The sequence below is a fragment of the Festucalex cinctus genome, chromosome 20, assembly GCF_051991245.1.
Source record: "Festucalex cinctus isolate MCC-2025b chromosome 20, RoL_Fcin_1.0, whole genome shotgun sequence".
Classification (NCBI taxonomy): domain Eukaryota; kingdom Metazoa; phylum Chordata; class Actinopteri; order Syngnathiformes; family Syngnathidae; genus Festucalex; species Festucalex cinctus.
The window spans coordinates 16,884,064-16,896,317 of NC_135430.1; the positions used below are offsets into that span (position 1 = coordinate 16,884,064).

At 37.1% G+C, this 12,254-nt stretch overlaps 1 protein-coding gene across 2 annotated transcripts in view; it reads right to left on the bottom strand.

Annotated features, from left to right (window-relative positions):
- LOC144009223 (partitioning defective 3 homolog) overlaps window positions 1-11,370 on the bottom strand; it is a 270,024-nt gene extending 258,654 nt beyond the window's left edge. For both annotated transcript variants that reach the window (XM_077508825.1, XM_077508824.1), the window contains exon 1: window positions 11,192-11,370. In XM_077508825.1, the coding sequence (XP_077364951.1) occupies window positions 11,192-11,311 (120 nt within the window). In that variant the 5' untranslated portion in view covers window positions 11,312-11,370. The remainder of the gene's footprint in view (window positions 1-11,191) is intronic.
- Between the last annotated feature and the right edge of the window lie 884 nt (window positions 11,371-12,254).

Sequence of the window (12,254 nt, forward strand, 5' to 3'; positions counted from 1 at the left end):
CCTGCACTCTACAGGACGCCACTCACACATTCCGTGACAAAACCGAATAATTATTAGTGAGGAAGTCTCAGTGGGTGACAGATGTGTTGGACAGATGGGGGAGGTTTAACGCAGTCTTGTTTTGCACAGGAAATCAACTTCATTAGCACAAGAATGACCATCAATGTGATGATGTAAGATAGTTGACACCCGCTGCCGTTTACTGAGCAATGCCACATTTCTAACCTGTATTACCAGCAAACAAATACACATACAGTAGTTTCAACATATAGAAAATTGTAGCCATCTTGGTCGACATTTTGAGGCCTTATAGATGAGCTGATGGGAAACAAACATCTTAGAAGCTTATAAGAAACATCCGTGGCTTGTCAACAGCGGCTCAGCCTACAAGTTGCTCTGAAGCAGGCAAGAAAAGACATGCTCTGTAAACCCAGAAAAAAAAAAAAAACAAAAAAAAACAGGCTATGCCACTAACACCTAACATCACTTGTGTAAGGGGATGAGTAAAGTTGATTGGCACAAATGGGTTTTCCAAGGTTAAAAGCTAAACCTTTTCCAACAGTAGGGGCCCCGATACAGAACCTTGTGGAACACCATATGAAAGTGGGGCGGTTTTACTGAATATTTTTTTTGTCATAAAAAAAAAAAAAAAGAAAATCAGAAAAACAGGAAAAAAGTTACTCCGAAAAACAGATGGGAAAAATAATATTCTGAAAAACAGAAAAAAAAATAAAATTCCAAAAAACAGAGCACCAACTTCTGTTTTTAAGAGTATTTTTTTTGGACCTCTGAACTCCAAATGACTTGTTGCAGACCACTGACCTATTTTTTTTTTTCATTTTTGGGGATTTTTTTTTCGGTTTTATTGAATAATGTTTTTTCACCTGTTTTTTTTTTTTTTTTTTTTTAGTAATCCCACCCTTGTTTTTCAGAGTATTTTTTTTCGTTCTTTTCTGAATAATTTTTAATTTTTTTATGACAGAGAAAAAATTCAGTAAAAAAGAAAAAACCATTCAGAATAACAGTTAAAAAAAAAAAAAAAAAAAAAAAAAAAAAAAAAGCTTCCCCCCAAAAATAGTCAGAAAAACAGGAGATTTTTTTTTTTTTTTTTGCGATACGCTTCCATAACATGTAACCCATGAACCCAAGTTAACGTTTGCGGTCACATCGAAATAGTTCCCATATTGATCTGCTTCACTTCCTCAGTTTACTCTTACTGACCTAGTTTCAAAGTCCAAGCACCAGTCACAATTGGCAGAGAACCATTTTTACTTTAATTCACCGCAACCCATCAAGCTCGAGTTTGTTTGTTTTTTCAGACAAACATTCTGTTTATTCATATTTAATCGACCGATCTCCTGGCCTAAAAAACAACCACAAGTAATGACCTACATACCGTACATGGGACTGTTTCTTTAACCAATCAGATTTCAAATTTATCCTTGTCTTGTCTGCAAGAAGCTTTAACTTTCTACTTTCATATTCTTCCACAAGAACTGTTTCATTGGAAGAGAGAGACTTAAAGCTCCAAATGAAAAAAACAAAACAACCACTAAACATACCCCACATTTATTAACTGTACAAAGCCAGAACTATAGTTCCACATAGTGCCAATTTTTACCTATCACTCGACACATGCGGTACTGCTGAGTTCGGAATATGTCGGTCCAAAACGTCCGTAAATTTTCCTCGCAGTGCCGCCAACAAAAGTGTGCATATGAAGGCGGTATTTTCTCCAACAGCCCTTGAGCATTTCCATGTTACAGCTTAGTGTGGATGTTCGAGAGGATATGATGGTGGGCAGATGTTTGGCAAACGCTTACGTGGTGAAGATTTGTACAAATCCGAGTCATCTTGTATAAACTGAGCGCAACAGAAAAGTTAATGAATGGAAAAACAGGCTCGAGCGAACATTGCTATAGAACCAAAAGATGCATCTTTTTTTTATTTATTTATTTTGAATGCTGGAGGCCAATTTGAGCTAATCGGGCAAAACTGTACCAAGAGAAACACTAAATAACAGCCTGAAAAAAGTCACTTAATTAAGGATTTCCGATGAATTATATTATTAACACCAACTGCTCAATGAATAATGAAATTAATTTATAATATTTAGAACAACTTATAAGCACATCATTACAGAATGTGTGTTTTAAGTGATTAAAATATATATTTTATGTTTGGCCTGCAAACACTTTGCTCCTTGCAATGTACTAGAAAATTAATTCATTCATTCATTATTTCGATAATGCTATTTTCAACCGATACCAATAAAGCAATCATTGAGAAAGTGCCGATGTCGATAACCGATGAGTAAGCCGATAACTGTTTGCAAATCAACTTGAATACAGCTGAAATCAAATTGCTCGATAATTGCCAATAATTATCGGCAAATATCTTTATGATCGGGTTTATCTGTATGACGTCAAATTGGTTGATAATTGCCGATAATTATCGGCTGATGTCTCTATTATCCGATTTATCTGTTTGACGTCAAATTGGTCGATAATTGCCGATAATTATCGGCCACCGATATTATCGTGCATCCCTATTAATTAATTTATGTATTTATTAATTCATTGGTGCCAGCGGGTACTATTTAGCCCCAAAGATAATGAGTAGCACATGTTTAAAAAAAAACAAAAAAAAGTGATAAGTGATAAGACACTGTAACTGACTAAGAAGAATTAAAACAGAACATTAAAGAATATTAATATTATTTATTTAAATTTGACATGGCACACATTTCTTCTGTGCCAATGGGCGGATTTTTTATTTTTTTACCCAAATATTTTTTTAAAAAGCAGTCATTTTAATACCATTATAGCGCATTATTTTGCCATCAGAATCTAATATTGGCCCGTGCCTATTATGTCACCGTCGTTAACCATTGTCACCAATAACTTTTTACAATGTGGTTATTATTGTGGTTGGAAAGCCTCAGTGCTGCTACACTGAGAGGTGTTTCTAATAAAAGGTTAACGTTCCTTCACATGTGTGCAATGTTAACATGCGCACAAACCGATAATCCGGGCACTGCAGAAAGAAAAGAAAAGGCAGCTTGTTTGCTCACGTTAATCCTTAAAAAAAGAAGAGTTAAGTTACTCCTTGCCTTGCGAGGCGCTCCCAGACTTGATAGAATGCCAATACCGCGCTTAACGTTTAACATAATAGACAATAAATCATATAATTTTGCAGAAACTGTGAATATGAGTGATTATATATTTAGTTTGACAAACAACTGATGCTTGAGGCTGTTGCAACTGCAATCGCAAAAAAAAAAAAAAAACGGCTGCTGACAAAACTCTGGATCACAACTAAGAGGACCTGACTTGTCGTGTCGTGTCAAAACAAACCACATAGCTGTCCTTTGCTAGAACTTGCTCACTGTGATTACATCCATCTTTAGGAAGGAAACGTCACCTCACAGAGATGTGGGGAACATCAAAATAAAATGGGAATACATGCAATGGCCCCTCTATGGTTAGTTACAAGCCTGAATAACGGACGGACGGATGTAAAGTACTGTTCGAGACGTAACAACTCCTCTAATCTCATCAGTAATATTTGTCATTCTTTGCAGAGGATATAGAATATATGACTGTGAGTGAGTGTTATATTGTGTCTAAATCTGTTGAAGCACTGTTTGGCAAATCTGATAGTTGAAGTTTACTGTCAAACTATCACCTGTTTAAAACATTATAACTTTATTGATGAAGCACTTTCGGACAAAGTGTTGAACGTAAATTATCCTCTTTTAAAACACGTCTTAAAACATCTGTATTATTTGGCTTTTGGCGCACCATGAGACTTGTTCTTGGTGTTTTGTGAGTTTGATGTTTAGTCTACTTATTTATGTCTTTATTCACTACTTCTTATTTATTTACTGATGTAAAATGTATTTACTTGTAAAAAAAAAAAAAAAAATGGATTCGCACTTCAAAATGTTTGCTTTGTTCTTGTTTACCGCGAAACTGATGTTTGTTTATGTACAGCACTTTGTATACAGCAACGCCTGTTCTTAAAGAGCTTTATAAATAAAGTTGAGTTGAGTAAATTGAATAAAAAGACACAAAAGAGGCAACTAAAATAAAAATAAAATTAAAAATAAAAAAAAACGTTAAAAGCACAGAAAAGTAACAAAAAGTCAGCTTTCAAGCCAGGTTAAAACAACCACCTAGCTTAGCCTTTCAGTCTGCTAGCTTAGCGCTAATGCTAAATAGCATTCATGTTGCTGTGCTATACGGAATGAGCACATGCTGCTTTTTTTTGTAAAAATGAGTTGAGTCAAGCAAGTCAAAATTAATGGGAACAGGTTAAGTATAGGCTTTAGACAGTCGAAGTGAAAAAAAAAATGTCCACCTAAGTAACATTTGAGACAAATGATCTGCCCAAATTACATTTTAATCAACGCGCTGTCAGAATGTCCCAGGAAAAATTTGATCAAGTATTTCTGCGCCCCTCAAAGGACCGTGTTTAGCTAACCTTTGATAAAAAGATATACTGTGTACTGCGTTTCGGTCTCCGTCCTACAACCTAACCCAAGTAGACCTTCAACCACACAGCATGTTCACACAAAAACAACAGTAAATTACATTTTTAACCAAAAACTTTACGAAAACTCCCACTCTTGTCCAATTTGATCGACTTATTCAACATCAAGTGTACGCCTGTTCCATTGTAATGCTACTGGGCTAATAATTAACCGGATTCTCTCAACCGTTGGCTGAGAGGAAATCGCACACTTGTAGGACGCCGGGACTCCTGTTTTATGTCTCCTGTGTAAACGTTCTGAGATAAGTCTGGAAGCACGTGAAGTCGCCGTTCAGACTCTTGCTGGGGGAGGGCTACAAAAATGTTGACTCAAATCAGTAATGACATAAGAAGCACACCCCAAAATATCCTGATATTTTGTCCAGCATGCAGCCAGAAAACCCCAGTCATGCAAGGAATTGGCATGGCGTCGGTATTTGGCACTATTACGCGTGACTGCTGCACTTGGCGAGAGCTGCCAGAAATCCTTGCAGCTTTTGCATGCAACACTCAAGCTCAACCGATGAATTGAGAGTCCCTGATGTCTGCTGCGCCGTTGGCCAACGGCGCAAGTCTTCGCATGCCTGCGCTCTCCCCGCCACCTCCACAAGCGCGCGTGCAACTGTTTTGTGTACACAGGAGTGGCATTCGGGACTGAGGGGGAGGCCCTGAAATGCCCTCACCTTGACCCTGGACGGAGACGCTGTTTGATAAGGGCCTCACTGTGGTGTCATTGATCTTTGGGCCAGGCAAGGACGGTTGTAAAATGCAGGAAACTGGTCTTCAATATTCATCAGGGTTTCCCACCAGAAAATTTGCTAAGCCAGGTGGTAAAGAGGGCCTGCCATGTTTTTGAAAAATAAATGAATACATAAATAACAGTTGATAGGCAATTTTGAAAATGTGACGATTATGGGGTTTTTTTGTAAGCCATTTCTCAACAATCTTCAGAGGTGTCAAAATGAATTGGTTAATCGACAAGTAACGGATTATCAAATTAATCGACAACTTTTTTCATTTATTATTGTTATTATTATTATTAATTTTGTCTGGTCCACAATGAAATTACATAATTATATGGTTTCTATTTTTTTAATTGGTCTTAATTTTTTTTAATGTGGAAACATTTTCTTGTTTTGAACCACAAGCTGCACTCCAACTTCAAGTGTTTGCCAACACAAATAAATAAATAAATAAATAAATGTAATTATAAATTCTGTTTTGTCCAAAAGGAACCTACATAATTATTAGGGGTGTGAATTGCCTAGTACCTGACGATTCGATTCGTATCACGATTCACAGGTCACGATTCGATTCGATACCGATTAATCCCGATACGAATTTTTATAAGTCGATTGTTGCGATTTTTTTTCATTCAAATTTAGAAAATACTAATCAGTAAGCTTGTAGAGTGTAAGATTTATATGAAAATGTATTATTTATTTATCTGAAATTTCAGTCTTATAGAGGTTGTAATCTGTTTCATGTTTGAACAGCATTAAAATAAAATATTAAGGCTTAATATTCCGTTCATATAACATTCTTCCATGCTCAAGGTGTGAATCCTAAAAAAAAAAAAAAAAAAAAAAATCAATTCTGCCGATTATTGAATCGATTCGAGAATCGCGCGATGTAGTATCGCGATATATAACCGAATCGATTTTTTTTTTAAAACCCCTAATAATTATAGTGTTTTTATTTTATTTTTTAAATTGGTCTTAATATTTTTAAATGCTTAAACATTTTCTTGTCCCCCCCAAAAAAAATAAATAACCATGTTTTCAAATATTGCCAAAAATAATTGTGATTATTATTTTTCCTATAATCGAGCAGGCCTAAGCATGCGTTAAAGGTTAGTCTGCTCTGCGGCAAGACAGCGCTGCACGAAAGGATAAAGAAAAGGGATCATGATAGAAGAGAAGTTACACAAAGGAGAATCACCCGAGAGGATGGTGAAAGGTTACCGAGTTCACCCTTCTCCTATTCTGTCCTCTCTGCACTGATGTGCTAGAAATGAATTTGAAAAATCTCTGCTGCTTGACCAGAAGCCTGAATTTATCCATCCTCGATTACCATCAATCACACCGCAGTCCCGTCATCATCCAGGACCCATAAGCTCCACTTTGCACTGTCTATTCACAGAATTATATATCAGGTTATCATGCTGTTGCGACCGCTATTCGGATACAAATTATTCCTGAAAATCTTTCTTACAACTCAATTTTGAGTGCGGTTTGACTGCTACATTTAAACTGGAAACTTCTGGAAGGTCTTTCTGCCATGTGTGTGAAACAGTATCCAAAAAGGGTTTCAATGACCCATGTTCCAGTCTACATTTACAGTAGCACGGCCTCGATCAATGTGCTCGTCTCCGCCATTCTGCTGAGCCACGGAAAATGATGGCGCATTGGGAAATGAGATCGGCAGCCGTTTCGATCATAACTATTAGTGATAGACCCGACCAATGCGTTTATTTCCGAGCCGATTATTAGTCGTCAAGGAGGCCCATAACCGATATTTCAAGCCGATATTCATTTGCAATGAAAGAGAAAATAATAGCATAAAAAAATCAGTTTTTTTATTTTAAAAATATAAAGAAAAGACAGCTTTGTTTAATTAAAAAATTTAACAGAAATTGTAGAAATTGTAGGGAATTTCCAGGGTCATCAGCATGTGTTAAGCTAAACTCAAAACTAAGCAAGTAAATAAATAAATAAATACATACATAGTTTTCTACCATAAATAAAGTTTTCCAAAATGTCAACATAATTTCTAAATGTATTTTTTTTAATGTAAATTAAAAAGTGTTGGGACTTCCCAGTGTTTGCAGTGAATAAATAAATAATTAAATATTTTTCTACTGTGAATAAAGTTTTGCAAAATTTCAACATAATAATTAATAATAAAATAAATTTAGAAATTATTATTATTATTATTATTATTTATTTATTTATTTATTTTTTAATAGATAGTGTTGGGACTTCCCAGTGTCAGCAGTGACAAAGGTATGCAAAATTATAGCTAATTTGGGGTTTTCATCAGGGTTCAAAAAGATCTTCGCAGACAGTGAAAATTTGTCTTAATATGTTTGAAATGTCTTTGCAACAAGTTAAAATCCCGATGAAAACGCAAAATTTGCTACGTCTGCAAGCATTCACTGCTTGTTGCTGCAGTCACGGTGAAACATTACATTTGGTTTAGGCAATTTTCTTTGATGTGAAATCGATATCAAAGACTTTCTGCTTAAGTCAGCCAAATCTTCTTATTGTGGGTGTAAACAGACAAACCAAAGTAAAAATAATAATCAAAATAAATTACATGGTGAATCAGAGTCAATTCCAACATTTCCATGTGAGGTTTTTTATGGCAGCTCTTTATCTTTCTTTCTCCTGCTTAAGTCCTCAATAAGTACTTGATGGGGCCCGAGTGCTGCAAAACATCATCCTTGAAGAGACGAGCAAAGCAATTTCGCGTTCACCCTTACATGACTGTGCATAGTGAAGAGCAGATTTGCTCTGAAGTTAATGGCGTTTGAGTGGCCCATTGATGCATGCTTCCCATTTGCCACCGACAGAAGAAAAGGAACAACTGCATAGCTTGTATGAAAAATAAAGAAATCTATCTGACCGTGTCAGCTCTGAGAACATTTTAAAATCTTCCACGAGCGATTATGTCTCCCCGGGGCCCAACGGGCTTAACGGACCTGTTGCAGATGGGCCGGCCATGTTCTCCATTTACAGTAGCGCAGCATGGATCAATGGGCCGGTCGCTTCCATTCTGCTGAGCCGCGGAAAACTATTAAGGGGTTGTGTGATCACTGCTGCGTGTCAAAGGAAGTTCTCTTTAAGAATGAATGTTGATCTAGAGAGCATTTCAGCAGTGTTTAGTAGTGATAGACCGATATGGCTTTTTCAAGGCCGATACTGATACCGATTATTAGTAGTCAAGGAGAACGATAACCGATATTTCAAGCCGATATTTATTTGCTGTAGAAGAGAAAATATTAGTGTAAAAATTAAAAAGTACTTTTTCTTTTCAATTTTAAACGATATTGGCAGCTTTGTTTAAAAATTATATTTTAAAAAAAATTGCAGGGAGTTTCAACATTTCTTTTTTTTTTTTAACTTTTTTTTTAATTCTTAAAAATAAAACATGTAGGGAATTCCCAGTGTCAGCATCCTTATTTATAAAGTGGAAATTGAAATAGATCCATAAATGAAAAGTTCCTGTATTTCACTGTGCAAAAAAATGAACGCAAACGTAGCAAATTTGGGGTTTTCATCAGGATTCATAAAAAGTTTCAAAAGATTTTTGCAGAAGGTGAACAAATTGTCAGAATGTGTTCAAAATACCCGCTTTATTGGCTTTCAGATTGGTCAAAAGGCCGATACCGATATTTGTCAAACTGCCAAATATCGGCACCGATAATCGGCCCGGCCGATAATCGGTCTATCCCTAGTGTTTAGTCTCGGCGGCTAAATGTACTGCTGGGTGCGAAGTTATTCATCCATCCATCCATCCATTTTCTTAACCGCTTATTCCTCACAATCTTTTTCTTTCAAAATCAGAGAATAACAAACAGGAGTATGAATAAACTTAGTTTCCTAAAAGTTACGTGAATCCACGGACCGCTGATTCAAAGTTTACTGTGTCAAGTAAGGAGAAACTACCAACCGTTAATTCATTAACTAAGCGGTATTGAAAACAAGGCGACAAGAAACCCTGTCGAGGGAAAAGCGATGGGCCCTTGTCAGGACCCATTCACGTTTGGCACAGAGGCTTACATTCCATCATGACGCTTGAATATGCTCCAAAACGTGTTTAGAGTTTAAAAGAGGGCAATGAGAGTATACGTTAGTGGCTGGGATTTGTTTTTCCACTCCGTGGCCACAACATTAGGTACACCTGTGTAACTGTGTACCAATTGCAAAAGCCTAACAACCACAATGTACTGCCATTGAAAAAGAATAATCTAATTTTTTTTCTAATTTTAAACTAAATACATCTTTGTTACTGAAAAATCACATAAAACGAAGGTGTATTTTTTTTTCAGTTGTTAACATTGGCTATTTTAGCAACGTTAGCATAGCTTAATAATAGTAACCCCAAAATCGTCTTTGCAATATTATGTTCTCTGCGCCCCCACTGGCCTAAAAACATCATTTTGAATATGAAGAAAGCAGCAAAATCCACTTCTTCTGAGGGCGGCCATTTTGCCACTTGCTGTGAACTGGAAATGACATCGCAGTTGCTCGGGGTAACAGCTAATCACGGCTCACCTGTTTGGTCATGTGACGTTCACAAGCTGAGCCATGATTGGTCGTTATGTTGCCTAATGCTGCATTCGAGGATGGTCGGAAGTGGGACTTTTTCCGAGTTCAAACCAGGAAGTGTGTACGGGAACGCCTCCTTGAACTTGGAAATTCCATTTGCGAAGTCGGAAAAAAAAAAAAAAAAAAGCACCCCCGACTTCAAGTGACGTCACTCAACAATGGTGAACCCTTTTTAAACACAGACCGTGAATGGTAAAACACAATTTATTTGAGTATAAAACTAGATAGCTTTCTTCATTTATAAATATCCGACATAACTTCACGTAATGCAACATACGTGAGAGTATGCCGCTATCTCCTTGCATGAAATTATATGGTGAACTACTGAACTGTATGAAATGCTTATGAAACAAGAAAAAACAATAAATGAAACAAAATGGCGAGAAGGTAAGTTTGCTGGGGGTAAAATTGAGTTTTAAGAACCAAAATACCAAACAATTTACCACTATCCGCCATTTTGGTTGTTTACTTTCACCTCGAAGGCTTTCAGGTCGGAGCTGGGAGAAAAACAACTCGGATATTTCCGACTTCCGACCAGCCTCGAATGCAGCATAAATCCTGAGCAACTGTGACGTCATTTTCAGTCGACGGTGAGTGGCAAAATGGCCGCCCCCTGAGATGGATACAAACAGGTGGATTTTGATGATCAATTCATGTTCCACAAAAAACAATATTAATCAGAATACAGTATTTTGACTAGTCGGCTGCATAGAACATATTACTGTAAAGATTTTTATTTTTATTTTTTTAATTGACGGTCCCTTTTAAGTACAGAATGAGAGTACTTTTACCACCTCTTGATTAATGTGCCCTATACATGTGCTAAACAGGGTAACCAAAATATTAAAAAACTGCAAACTACGACCAAAAATTACATTACGACATGTTTATTATCTAATGCATTTAATTAATTCAGATAAAGCTTCTGTTATATTCAATGAGCTTGTGTAGGTAAGTGTAAAGTTGATTTCGACATATATGGGTTTTTTTTGCTTTCAAGCGTGTTTGTAATCAGTTTGTAAACATACTCAAGACGTTTGGAAACAGTCTAATTAAGTTTGTAATCACTCGTCATGACACACCTGCGCACCAGCACGCAGAATGTTGCGCGCGTTTTTGTTTTGTTTTTTTTTGTACATTAATCTATATTACACTCATGGTTCCACCATTGTCAGTAACATCGTATTATTGAGTCCAAATGGAGCATCTGGGGTCCACGTTGGCTGCTTGTATTAACTATAAACCTCCTACCACCGCCTCCTGACTCTTTATTTACACGAAAAAAAAAAAACGCCATGTTGCGGCTCCAGTCGCGACCCGCTTACCTTCGCGATGGCTCTTTTGTACCTCATGGCCGCTTGCTCGACGAGACTGGTCACTTTCATATTCCCATCCCCGCACGGGACAACCACCCGGGTCCGTCCGAAACACACGGTCACCTTCATTTCCTCGCGTTAATTCCAAAGAGGAAACGGACGACGCAAAACATCCCTGGAAGCGTGAAAAAAAAAAAAAAAAAAAAAAAAAAAAAAAAAAAAAAGCAGCCGTAGCTTGTTGGAAGAACAGCTCGGGTGAAGTCCCAAGACTGGGTGGCGTCCTCCGCTCTCTCTCGTGTTGACTCACTTGAGTGAAACTTCCCAGCCCGTGCGGCTTCTTCTTCTTCTTCTCAGCGGGGAGCGCACAGCTGACATGACGCCGCGAGGGTCGCCCACATGTCGGAGCAGGCACCAGGAATGTCTCCGGTGCGCAATCAGCAGGGGCGGCAAAAGTACGCCACGCTCCGTACTTAATTAACCCTTTAACTATTATGGGGTTCCACGAGTGCCAAAAATATGTCTTTGCGTCTATGTCTTATGTCTATATGGGCGCGTGACTTGACATATGTCTGTGTTTATCGAACGTTGAACTGTCCTTGTGTCCATGCTATGTGTATATGTACATGTCTAAGTGCATATGCTCGGTGTTTATGCTAGTTGCATATGCTAATGCATATTCTAGCTAAATATGTACGTGTATAATTCTAATTGCTTATGCTAGGTGTCTATGTATGTGTCTGTGCTAGTTGTATATACCTACGTGTTGTTGGACAATGTTGTTGCTACTTGTTCTTGTCGTTACCTTGTGTCCTCTGGATGCTTTGATACCGCGGTGGCACAAATAAATAAAATAATTAAAAAAAAAGGGTAGTAATAATAATAATAATAATAATAATAATAATAATACATAAAAAAATAAAATAAAAATGGGTCTGGATTTGTGTTTTTGATATTTTTTCACTTTGTCTAATACAGAGTGTTAAAAGTAACTACAGTCTTCCCTCGCTATAGCGCGGTTCACTTTTCGCGGTCTCGCTGTATCGCGGATTTTTTTTTAAGTGCAATTTTGCAT